The following is a 12825-nucleotide window of genomic DNA, read 5'->3' as shown; positions in this document are numbered from 1 at the left end:
TGATTGAAAGCTACCGACGAACACAGTGCGTTTTGCTATAACACACCGACCAAAATGCATATACACTCTTTCCAAACCGTTTGTTTATCCCAAATGTAGGTATATTTATGTTGATATAAGACATCCCCATTAAAAAAAGAAAAAAAGAAAACCCAAATCTAAACACATCGCAAAAGAGAAATAATTGGCAGAGATAAACAGATGGATAATTAAACCAGACAGATTGTATAAAAAAGATAAAATATAGCTACAACCTCAGGCTGTCTCGTTTTTTTTTGATATTTTTTTGTTTTTGCACAACTCCTCTAATGGATAGGTTTCCTCGATATATCGAGGTCAACACAAGATACAATCCAGTCCTGTCGGGACATTGTTATGACGCATACGGGGAACAGGAGGCTCCTAGATACGCTCCCTGCGCTCCGCACAACGTTTCAAGGAAAAAAGAGAAGATCTAATCATCCTCTCCCCAAGTTGCCTTGCATAAATCTCGCCAGGACCTCTTGACTATCCCGTCTCCTTACCTCCACATCCGTGTTCGGATCCCAAACCCTCCCTCGACCACCATAAATGGTCGAGAATGATCCGCTCGGCTTGTGCCTATGCTGTGCGTTCAGGTTGGAGTTGGCCCCCTGTCCTTGAGCCTGACTTTGGGCTTGTGCCTGTGCTTGGGCAATCCCTTGCGCATGGGAAGTAGCCCCCTTGAAATCAAACGAATAATCCGGAAGACGAGCGTTTAACTCGGGTTTCTGGCTCGGGCTTGCCGTACTCCCTTGTCGAGGCTGCTGGGAGTGGGGGTGTTGTTGTTGGTACTCGTAATAAGTCGATTGGTGTTGAGTCTGAGCTTCTCGCTGCCCTCCCCCTCCTGCTCTTCCATTCCCACTTCCACTGGGGAAAGGAATCTCCTTGCTGCTCTTCCGTCCATGGGCAGAAGCATGAGGCAGCCCCCACATTTTCAACCCTCCGCCAGCCATCTCTTCCCCAGCATGCGTCTGCGTCTGGACTGTCTCATCAACCGTCTTCACTCTATCCGTCTGTGCCCACCGATCTCTATATTTCCTATTGCCCTTATACGGCTTCGACGATTTTCCTTCCCCGCCTTTTCCACCTTCCTCTTCCGAGGCCGAAGTAGAGTTTTCATCATCCCCATCAGCGGAATCTTCAGGTTGCTCCAAACTTCCTCGTCTTTCTAGATCCCTCGCATTAGTAAGCCGCGGGGATTTACCGAAAGTGGAATATTGAGTACGGGGTGTACCCGGGACAGACTGAAGGGACTGGAGAGAGACGTTCCTCTCATGGCTTTGCGCCTGTGACTGCTTTTGCCCTTGACTATGACCTTGAATATGACCTTGCCCATGTCCGTGTCCACGGGTAGACAAACCTCTGACAGATCTTCCACCAGTCTTCCCGCTCATGATATCCACATACTTCCCTATCTGCGGAATATCATCCCACACATTCTTATACGATGCCATAGCTTCTACCATGGACACGTGTCTTGGTGGCGGGGAAGGACTTTTCGGTGCTTGTGCTTGTCCTGCCATTCCCATCCCCGTTGCGTGAGAGGGATGCTGGGATTGGTAAGAGTCGGTAGGAGTGGCGTACTGTATCGAGATGGACGGCGGTTGCAAAGGATGGATCAACTGCTGCACAAGAGGGGGTAGCGGTTCCTCTCCTTTCGGGAACACCCTCTCCGGTTTCGGTCTGGACCCATGTCCATACCCATGGCTGCCGGTTTTCTCTTCCCACGGGAAAACTGCACTTACTGCACGCTTATCCGGCGTGCTCGTCGCAAACCTCGCATACCAACTATCCCCCGTCACTTCCTTTGGCAATGTAGGATACTCTGGTTCTTTGTGTTCAGCCTGGGGTTGGTGAGACTCGGGGTGGGCGTAATAGGATGATTGTTGGGAAAGGGGAGCTTCCCATGCGTTGCGGTAGTATGTGTGGGGGACGGACATTTCCGGTGGAGCGCTTGCTGGTGGGGAGGAACGTTGGGCGTCCCAGACAAAAGGTTGGGCGGTCTGTTGCTCTGTCTGAGTCAGGACAGGAGCAGGCGCAGGGGCTGGGACCGCATCTGCGGGAGGCGGAGTAAGAGCTGAGGGGCTAACGGATGGCGCTACCGTACTTGCGGCAGCCAGTTGGGAGATGGCAGCTCTAGGTACGGGCTTAGGTTTGGGCATGATCAGATCTACTCGTCCTTCGAGCGGAAGGGAAGTGTACTGTCCCGGTTTGAAAGCATTCACGCCCCTTTCAGTGGCAGCTTTGAGCTCGGACAGTTCAAGTTTGTCTTCAGACAGGACAGTGGCAGCTGCTCTTGCTCGGTTCGCATGGGAATCCCAAGCAGCTATGGTTTGTGGGACAGCAAAACGCCTTGAGATGTCGGGGTCGAGAGCGGAAGCTGGGCGGACATGTTTGTCGTACACTGCAAACCACCGGTCTATAAGAGACAAGTCTAGATAGAAGAAGAAGACGTCAATGAGTTGGGCAATTCATTGGACAGGCAGGAATGACTTACAGTCGTAAGAGTTCTCTTTTCCTTTGACATTTGACACACCGGCCGGTCTTCCGGGTAGGCTCGTCCACGGTTTATTAGGTCCAATAAAATGGACATTGCTGATCTTGTGGCCGAAACGTTTATACGCTGGGGCCCAGGTATACGCCGCAGAGGGGGTAACATTGTATCTGTCGAGAATGGTGTCAGCAACAATCCTTGATTGACGGAAAACTGAAATCTGGAACGTACGTGAAGGACAGTCTGTTCCAGTCCCCGCCACCACCTTCTTCACTGAACCACTCATTCAACAACCCTTGGTCAGCACCATCAAAGCTCCCATTCCCTGCTTCTCTATATAGCCCATCTTCCCCTTCACCATCTTTCAACATCCCTTTAAGCCCATCCCAATCGCTCTCTCTAGGACGGATGACCATGAATCCAGAGTTGAAACAGTCTGGCCAGCCAGTATCAGGGCATGCAGAAAACACATGGGGGGCGGTCGAGGTGAACAGGTGCGAAATGGGTCGGAGGGGGAGGATGTCCGCATCGAGGTAGATAAGAGTAGAGAAGAACGGGGCGAGGCGGAAGAGATGAAGCTTTGTTAATGCAAAATTCAAATCCGGTCGGCCTGTTAGCCGCATCCGTTAGCATTATGGACAATCTTCCTTGGCAGGCCACAGACCGAACGGAGACGACCTTACCCATGAGCTCTAACCCGACTTGACCGGCTTTCCCACTGCCAATAGGTTCCACGCCAATCACCAAATCATACCCTGCCCTTCGTAGTTCGCCGATAGTAGCAGCATCGACCGTCTCTGGAGTCACGAGGGCTACAATCTGAAAGTCCCGCGGCGCTGGGTGAAGATCCTGGAGGGCATGGAGAAGCACGAGGGCTCCGGGGAGATACGAGGACGTCGTTAGAAGTGTGACGAAGGCGTTGGGAAGAGACATGTCTGGACTGATAGGTTGTGAGCTGTGTATGATGTGGTGACTCAAGTGGAGACTCACCTGTTATTTGTCTACGCCGCTGGAAAGAAGAAACAAACAACAACAAGACCGAGACCGAGTTCCGCTTGTTTGAGTTGAGGATGCGGAAGGCGTTTTCTTTGCAAGCGGTCTCAGTAGATGAGATACACTCTTTGCTTTTGGATTCGCCCGAGGGAAAGGCGCCGAGCAGGGGGATAAAAGTAAACAAGAGAGGAAAGGGTCGTGGCTGCTGGGGAAGAGAAGATGGGGCGGGGACGGAGTGTCAGTGACCCGTGCCTGAAATCCAGCCTCGGCCATTTAACCATGTCTCCAGTATCAGTGATAGACAACCGTGTGTACCCGAGCGGGGAAAGAACCATGCATCCTGTCGTCCGGAGACAGCTGCCCATCCGGCATGCATGCACTCGCCTGCGCACACCTTGCCGCATTCCTGGCCGCATCCTCTGGCCACTGAGGAATGAAGCGACAAGTGACGACAGCCGCCAGCCCCCGTGTCTCCGTCAGGTTTCAGGGCCTTCCCTTGACGCCTCCCGGCGGAGAAACCACCACTCTCCATGGGGTAAGGGGAACCATTGTTATATAACTTGATTCTTCCATGCATCGGCAGACACAAACAATGGAAGTGGTGCATGTAATATATTTCAACAAAAAGAGGCTTTTTTCCCAATCTCACTCTTCTCATTCCCTTCAGCCATATGCCAGTACTCATGAACGAAGCCTAAGTTTGGGTCCCCACCTGCGCCTGAGCCCAGTTAACAGCCGCTCCCGCTGCAGCACCCAGACCGGTCGCAATTCCACTCTGTGAAGACTTTCTCCTCTGCATACTGGCCTTACTGCTCGTCCTGCTCAAGCTTCCAGACTTTCTTCGTCCAGCAAGACCAGTGGGACCAGCGGGGCGTTGGCCGGAAAGACGGTTAACTACAGAGATAAAGGAAGGGGCTGTTAGCACTTTGTACAGGTCTATGCGGTTGAAATAAGATAAAAACAAAGAGAAAACACTGAACGCACGTTCATTGACGAATGAGACGCCCCAAGCTTCGGCTGTGTACTTGCTGACATAGTTGAACAGTTTTTGCCAGTTCGTCTTCCTCTGCTGTGGAGATAGCGTGAGAGCTTGGTTGATCGCATCGGCCGTAGATTGGACATCCCCTAAAAAGACGAAAAACAGATCAGCCTCAATGACAGTAGCATGAAGCAAGAGAAAAGCGGGCATACAAGGGTTGATAAGAAGACTGCCGTTGAAACTTTGGGCTGCGCCAGCAAACTCAGAGAGGATCATAGATCCATGTCTCTCAGCCTGTGATGAAATGTACTCGTATGCCACCTATTGCCGTCATCAGTGACCGATTCAAGCGCTTGCCGAAAAAGGGGCGAAATAAAGAACAGGAAAGGACACTTACCAAGTTCATACCATCCCTAGTTGAAGTCACCAAACAAGCATCCGCCAACGCATACATTGCCGTCAACTCTTCAAACGGCACACTCTTGTGCATATAATGAATCGGCACGCTTTCCACCGTCCCGAAGCGACCATTGATCCTACCGACGAGTTCATTCACGCAAGCTCGCAAATCCTGATACTCCTCCACATCTTGTCGGGATGGAATCGCCAGCTGGACCAACACAACTTTGCCGATCCACTCGGGGTGTTGGGTAAGGAAAGTCTCGAGTGCTTGGAGTTTTTGAGGGATACCCTTGATATAGTCCAAACGGTCAACACCGATGATGACCTTGACGCCATCAAACCTCGCTTCCAACGAACGGAGGCGTTTGACAATGGATTCTTTTTGAAGACCTTCGATGAACTGGTTAGGGTCGATACCAATGGGGTAGGTGCCGACTTGGCAATATCGCCCGTCAAATTCGATACCGTTCGGCTGAGTTTCGAGACCGAGGATACGGGTGCAGGACGAGAGGAAGTGTCGAGCATAGTCATATGTGTGGAATCTATACAAAAGGATGATCAGCTGAAAGGAAGAGGGAAAAAAAACGGGATTTAGCAGAAACCTACCCAATAAGATCACATTGAAGCACACCGAGCAAGATTTCCCTTCGCACAGGCAAGATCCTGTAAATCTCACTTGATGGGAAAGGAGTATGCAAAAAGAAACCAATCCTGATCCCTTCTTTACCCTTCTCCTTCGCCACCAACTCTTGCTTCTGGAAGGTACTCATTCCCCTCCCATAATGAGGCCTCTTGGGACTAGTCTTCACATCCATCTCTCCACCTTCCTCTTCTACATCATCCAACATCTCCACACCTTCATCCTCTGCCTGTGCGACCCCCGGACCCATCTTGAGCACCTCTTTCACAACGGTATCATCCACACCCTCCTTCACCCTTCCAAGTTCCTGCCGGACCATCTCACCCTGCGCAGATTCGCCGGTGATCATAGAACGGAGCAACATGGGGAGAAGCATGAGGTGGTAGTCTTGCACCCAGACCATGTCGCCAGCTTGGACCAAGGAAGAAACGACGTCGGCGAAACGCATGTTGGCTTCCCGGTAAGCAAGCCAGTGGGCAGAGTCAAAGTTCATCTCCCCGGGGTGGTAGTGGAACAATGGCCAGAGGATCGAGTTGGAGAAACCTATGGGGAAAGAGATAATGTCAGCATTGCGGGTTGGGGAGTGGTGATTAGTGGGATAAGACTTACCATTATAGTGACTGTCGGCAAGCTCATCAGAAAGATAAACGGGATAACAGTTGTATTCTTCAAGCAATCGGCGGTTGACAGTTTCACGGTCTTGCATGGGAATCTAGCATGACAAGTAAGCCGCTGCGCGCCAGTTCTGATTAAAGCCTACTCACATCTTTACCGGGCCATCCGATCCAGGTGAAGCTCATAGTCTTCTTGCATCCGCTCAAAGCCGAGACCAGTCCACCAGAAGACATCTACATGGGCGCCAAAGTGAGCTTCATTTCCAAAATATTGCGCACATCGTCTTGAACGATTGACAAACCTTGAAGTGATACTCCCCGTTGTCATCTTTACTAATCGTCACCGGCAATCGGTTGGACACGACAATCAACCTCTGGTCCTTGTTGGTTTCGAGCTTGGGACCGGACGACGACGTAGTAGGGGAAGGAGCATCACGGGTACGAGCATTGGCAGCGGTGTTGGCGGCCGTGGCAGCTGGGGAGAAAGTACCTGTAAACGAGGTGGAGGTGGGGGAATTAGGGACGTCGCTGGACATTGTCGTCATGATCGTTGTGATTTCAATTTGCTTCGTAGTGATATTCAGTGGTGTAGAAGATACGGCTTAGTTTGTTAGTTAGACAGACAGATATAAAGGAAGTGAAGAGGAAAGAAAGTAGCCAAATGAAAGAATGTAAGAAAGGAAGTCCAGCGAACTTCACACCAAGAGGGATTCACCGCCGCGAAAATCGTTGATCCGCCCCTGACGTCAGGCCTTCCCCACATTCTGCCCCCTGCCTATTTCTACCAGTGCATGCATTTGGTGACGTCTCGACCTGGCTAGCGTATCCCCTGTGCTCTACCTGAACCTTCAGTAGAGTACTCAAAAATGCAGCATGCAGAGAAGAAGAGAGCTTGGCCAGAACCAAGCTTCTCAAGAACCCTGCGCTGAAGAGAATTCCAGCAAAATCGTCACACCCCTTCTTCCGTCAATGTCCGTCATCCGGCCCGGCCTCTGAATCTTCAGTGTATGTATCTCCGACAGACGGCCGACCGAAATTCTTTCTTCTTCTTTTCGTCTCTTCAATCGAAAACATATGGTCCGTCCGTATGCATGCATATGATATATAGCAAAACCGACGAAGTGAAGTGTGGTGAGAGGGATGGTGGCGGATGCATAAAACGGAGTACGTACGTAGGCCTCGATCGCACTGGGAACCTACTAGGAGCTATGCTGCAAATGCTGGCTGCGGGAAACGACGGGAGAAGGTTTCTTACAGTACGTACTACTTGTTGGAGATCCGACGGCGAATGATCATGCGCATGCATGAAAAACATGAAATACTAGTAGGCTCGACACAAGCGGGAGACCGATCGATGTCCGTCGAGGGGCTTGTGTCGAGCCTAATGAAATACAGAAAAGCCAGGCACCTTCGAGGCACGAACAGGCCATTCGGGGGTCGTCGAACGTGGTCACTTGACGTCTCTGCTTCAATTCTTAATTACATGCTTCATCATATAAGTATATCAAGCGTACTGCCATGCAGTTAGCAGTATTACTGCACAGTGTACACGCATTTTATAGCATACAAACCTCTCGTTCAGTTCTAACATACTCAGCAGGCCGCTTGTTCTTCGTGAACAACCAAATTGTACCGTCATGCAACAACCTTGGCAGTAATCGACAAGAGCGAAGGGGGGGACATCCATCAGTTGCGCCGCACTTTGTTAAACGTTGGACTCAACGATTTGGGGAAATAACATTGAAGCTCAATCAAGGAGACAAGGGGACAGTGACCCAGTTGGAAGCATGTAGAAAGGCAGATATTACTATGTATACAGGAGACAGATTACTAGAACACATATTGGTAGCCTCTCGGTCGATAACGAATCATCGGCGAAGCATTAATTAGGAACAGAAACGGAGATGCGATGACCTCCACCCAGGCACGTCTGACTTGTAGATGTTTTTGGCCGCCGGTGGCTGAACATCAAATGCACGTAGCCACTTTCAGCAACTTCCATAAAGCTGCAGTGTATCTTGACATCGCGCTAAAATCAGCCCCTAAGCACACGCTGTGGATCACGGTTAACCGCCAAGAAGCGAACAACACAGCTTCTAGGTGATAAGCCAACCAGACCGAGACGGCTGCCGCCCAGTATTCGACATCCGCCACGCCTCAATCACACTATCCAATGCTGCCCAATGTCATTTCCCCCCTCAGTGAATCATCTTGTCCTACCACGCACCAAGCGGCGCAATTACAATACCCACAACAATCAAACGGAGTACTCGGAGGATAATCAGTTTCAAGATGACGTAGAAGAAGAACGCGATCAGGTGGACGATGCTGTTGGTGTTGGCGGTCCGACGGTAGAGTTTGGAAGACAGGGTGGAGTTAGCCTGCAAAGGAAGAGAGGCTCTTGGGGATGGATGTGGTCTGTAGAGGACAGGCAAGGTAAGTGACAAACGCCCATCACAATCACTTAAACGCTCACACAGGAGTAGATCTCAAATGGAGAACGGGCAAAGAAGCGATTCACTTTTTTCCTGCCACTCGAACGCCAGAAATTGAGTCTGATCCAGAAATTTCTCTAAGAGAAGTCATTAATTCATCAGTATGCCCATTTCGACGTACATGGGATGTGTTCTAACTTGGTCTTTAGGTACAGTACGCTGAAGATCTTTGCTTACCGTACGAGCGAGATGGCCTGAGAGATGTGATCACCGACATTCTCATGGAAGAACATGCAGCAGGCCCATCAGGAACATCAAAGCAACCCGCCGGACCTTTGCGCAAACTAGAGGAAGACGCATTCGATGAAACGCAAATATATCAGGGATCAATTGTTGCGGTCATTCAGAACAGTCGAGGCAAGAGTGCGAGGACATTTGTGGCATTCCCGACAGGAGAAGTTGGGCATCACCTGAGTATGTCATCCTATTAGGCAACCAGACATTGTGCTGACATATAGACAGATATAGCACCCTTTTTGGCGACATCCACAACAAGGGTAGATAAAAGGAGTAGATTTCGCTTTACACCGACAGTAAAGCCTATCGACAGGTTTCCCACTTCTATCCTGCAAATATGCTCATCGCCTATGATATCTCCCTTTAGAATAGATCGTTCGTATTCCCACTGACTGACTGAAGACGCCGTACTCATTTTGATCCAGACGACGCGACGGCCCTCCTGGTCAGAACCCGCACTACAACCCATCTCCTCAACCTTCACCCTTCCTTGACCCCATTCTCACCTTATATTACTTCAACTCGCATTGCCGAGCTCTCTTTTTCTGACACTGAGGATCGACGGCATGTGGATGTTGTTCTCGATCCGGCAACCTGGTCAAGGGCTCTGGTGGTTGATGAAGGTGGAGGCATATGGATGTGGTGGGAGGACAAAGAAATTAGAGGAGGAAGGCTGGAGAAGGTCATGAACCTGTAAGTTTCATCACTGCCGCGTGTGCTAGAGCTAACCGTCATTTAGGAGGAAAATTAGAGACAAAATAACGGACGATAAAGATCAGTTCTTCCGTATATCCTTTGGCACGCAGCCAGGGACTGCTCTCGTACTCTCCTCACGTGAAGCCACATTGATAGATATTGACGTATGTTTGACTCGTGTGTTCGCTTCTACCAATACTAACCCTAGAGGTAGAATCACGATCATCCGGCAACCTCTTTAATCACGCTTTCGGGCTTCAACCGCCGATTCACCTTTCTTGAAAAAACAGCTCTTGAGCGTGACTCCCGTTATACCACCATTTGCACCACGCATGAAGTGTTCTGGCTTGATGAGACGGGTAAAGGGGTACCAGCTCTGGGTTTTAGGCATGAATATGGGGTAACGGACATTGAAGCTATCATCTTCCCTGGGCAAGGCAAAGGTAAGTATTCTCTCACATGCTAGGTGCTATTTTGCTCGAGCCTGACAAAATGTTGTAGATCAAATGACGACCTTGCTCTATTCCCCATCGCACCCCTTCATCACAGCTTTGGCAACACCCAAATCTGACCCTGTTCGATTCCTCACCCCACCTTACGCCCTCGGTCTCCCCTTACATAGGGATATGACTCTTAAAGAGCTCAGCTACCTCTCACTCAACAGCAATCGGCACCCACCATCCCTGATAGCATTGGATCAGGAAGGAGGCTTATGGTGCATACCCCTCATATCCTCGCGTAACACCCGTTTCGGTGCAATTGATTCAGCCGAAGGGAGAGAGGGGCAAAAGCAAAAGCAAGAAATTATTCCGATAAGCGCACAGTGGGATGACGAGGTTAGCTCTCTAGCGGCAAAAAGGGAAGACAGGGAAGAACTCGGTGTTGGCGATGGATGGCTTGAAAAAGCCCAGGTGGCGTACAAGGAAATAGATTTACGATGGGTTTGGTTGGCTATCAACGAGCAGGACATCAAAATCTTTTCGCCCGAGCCGTCAGTGGCGTCCTTGAGTGACACCGAGGGGGAAGGAGAAGAAGAGGCAAGTGGGGAACTGATGACGAGGAATGATTGGGTCACTGATGATGAAAGAGAAAGCGGAGAACAAGACCTAGATAAGGAGGGAGGAAGAGAAAATGTGGGAAACGAGGAAGAAGGGGCTGCAGATAGTAGTCTCGAAGAACCTGGTCACGAAGGGAGATATAGGGAGGGGAGAGGCGCAATTGAGAGTGACGAAGCTACAGCAAATGCGGCCAACATTGCTGCGGAAGAAGTCGAGAAAGATGATGATGACGGGGATGAGAGTGACTGGGAAGATGAGGAGGGAGAAGGAGAGGAAGATCTCAAAAGAATGCAGTGCCAAGGCGAGAAAACTGAGAGCTGGTTCAGGCCAGAGGAGTTCGCACAGTATCTCAGAGAGTTAGAGGCACCCATGGATGGCCTGGTCACTGGGTAAGTCACCATGTTATATAGAAACCTATCACAACAATCTTACGATATGAGCAGAAGTGAACTTGCTTTAGACATGTGCTTTCCCTCGGCCTCCTCTTTAGACGAGGAGCAGGTCAGGAGATGGGACGACGTTGAAGAGGATGCTCCACTCCAAACCCTCACTATCCACCCTTACGCTATTCGCTCAACTCTTGAGGGCATGGACGAATTGGTCTTGTCCAAATTTGTGCCCATCATTCACACTCTGCATAGCGGATTCCCCAGCTTCACTGAATCTCGTCCTCTTCTCCCTCTTCCTTATCAAAGACCTTTTCAACTGTACCGGTTCTTCCTCGATTCTTTTCCGCCATCTTCACTACGGGACAATCTCTCTGCTGCTCAGTTAGCTCTCAACTTATATCTATCGACTTTAATCTTCTCCCCTTCGGATTACCTGCCTTTGGCTCCAGCAGCGCATGATCGATTGATTGATGCTGCGGCGGAAGAAGAGCAGCAAGGAGATGAGGTTGAACTTTTTGTACAGGCTACAAGCCAGTTATCGCTCAACGATCCTGCACCACCTCTTATCGAATTCAATGTTGTCAAACCCACGCTTGCACCTGTCCGACCCCTGTACAAGAGTCTGAACGCTGTGGAGAGCGGATCAGAGTGGGAAGATGTCGTTGAGGGTGATGAGAAAGGAAAGGAGGAAAAGAGGATGGAAAGACTGCAAACACATATAGCGAGGACGTTGATTGATGATTGGAAGCTGGGGCAGGACCTGACTTATTGGACGTGGACACCGATGGGATTGGAGGATACTCAATGGGACCCCGAGCGTGCTACAGACCCTACACGGGGCGACGCACCACAGCCCATGGACGGAGTATCCAGCATGCAAAAGGAAAGTGATAGACGCATCCGACCTCTTCCCGGCTCTCGTTCACACCCGTCATTATCTCTTTCCCAGCCGCGATCCCGAGTGCAGCCAGCTTCACCTCCACGTACATCTCGTTCTCACCCTTTCTCCCATCTCATCCCTCCTTCTCTCTCGACTTCGCACAGTATGCCATCCATTCCCTCGCTCGTCCAAGGTCCAAGATCATCACCCCCACCAACCATGTCGCAGATGGGAATTGTCACCTCCAGTCAGCCGGAAGGGGAGAACCAGAATCAGGAAATGGGTTGGGCAAGTACACAGGTGGAGCGAGGGAAGTTTGGAGGGAAACTGGAGAAGAAGAAGAAAAACAAGAAGCGTTTGGGTGGATTCTAATAAAGCATGCCCGATTCAACCGTTAAAATACAATATCATCTGCATATGCCGCTGTGCATGGTATCATTCTTATAGATTCTTTAGAAATAACATTTGCACACTTTATCACAACAGACTTAGCATGGATATTGGATGTTTATCAAATGCAGCAGCGTACATAATAGTCGCAGTTGCAAACTGTAAAACACAACGAAGACGGACGACAAAGTATCGTTCGTTGATGTAGTTTACTCTTTACCGGACAACGGAGCGCCGATCGCGAGATGACGATTTGGGCAGAAGGACAAACCTAGGGGCTGGAGAACTTTGGAATACTCTACATACAGTGGTATACTACTATATAATCCTCCTGGATCCTGGACGAGATTACTGAAAGAAAGCATGTAACGCATATATATAATAAATCGTCGGTGCATGTGATGCTGCCCCATCAAAGTCGCCGAGTTCATGGGTCAATTTTCCACTGAAGCAACGAAATGCTTGTGTCTTCCTTACTACGCATCAGTTCATCAAATCAGAAAGAGAATAAACAGGAACAACGGTACGAGTACTATA

At 49.9% G+C, this 12825-nt stretch overlaps 3 protein-coding genes across 4 annotated transcripts; 1 reads left to right on the top strand and 2 right to left on the bottom strand.

The window, feature by feature from the left end:
• Positions 1 to 458: 458 nt before the first annotated feature.
• CNBI3410 (hypothetical protein) lies at positions 459 to 3448 on the bottom strand (the record flags this gene model as incomplete). Its single annotated transcript, XM_768310.1, has 4 exons — positions 459 to 2455; positions 2519 to 2685; positions 2747 to 3125; positions 3199 to 3448. The coding sequence occupies 4 exons, from the start codon at positions 3446 to 3448 to the stop codon at positions 459 to 461; spliced, it is 2793 nt and encodes a 930-aa protein (XP_773403.1).
• Positions 3449 to 4202: 754 nt separating this feature from the next.
• On the bottom strand, positions 4203 to 6688 carry CNBI3400 (hypothetical protein; the record flags this gene model as incomplete). 2 transcript variants are annotated; one of them, XM_768309.1, is made up of 8 exons in its annotated part: positions 4203 to 4402; positions 4493 to 4633; positions 4700 to 4808; positions 4885 to 5431; positions 5496 to 6072; positions 6139 to 6241; positions 6294 to 6377; positions 6446 to 6688. In XM_768309.1, 8 exons carry the CDS (start codon positions 6686 to 6688, stop codon positions 4203 to 4205), a joined length of 2004 nt encoding a protein of 667 aa, XP_773402.1. The 2 variants fall into 2 exon arrangements, with proteins under 2 accessions (XP_773402.1, XP_773401.1); XM_768308.1 differs by having other exon boundaries at positions 4203 to 4808.
• A 1638-nt stretch (positions 6689 to 8326) lies between these two features.
• On the top strand, positions 8327 to 12270 carry CNBI3390 (hypothetical protein; the record flags this gene model as incomplete). Its single annotated transcript, XM_768307.1, has 8 exons — positions 8327 to 8579; positions 8624 to 8739; positions 8788 to 9052; positions 9301 to 9568; positions 9615 to 9735; positions 9786 to 10014; positions 10073 to 11018; positions 11073 to 12270. 8 exons carry the CDS (start codon positions 8327 to 8329, stop codon positions 12268 to 12270), a joined length of 3396 nt encoding a protein of 1131 aa, XP_773400.1.
• Between the last annotated feature and the right edge of the window lie 555 nt (positions 12271 to 12825).

Source organism: Cryptococcus neoformans, chromosome 9 (assembly GCF_000149385.1).
Source record: "Cryptococcus neoformans var. neoformans B-3501A chromosome 9, whole genome shotgun sequence".
NCBI lineage: Eukaryota > Fungi > Basidiomycota > Tremellomycetes > Tremellales > Cryptococcaceae > Cryptococcus > Cryptococcus deneoformans.
The sequence above is the reverse complement of the archived record's forward strand: the minus strand, read 5'-3'. Positions and strand labels throughout refer to the sequence as shown.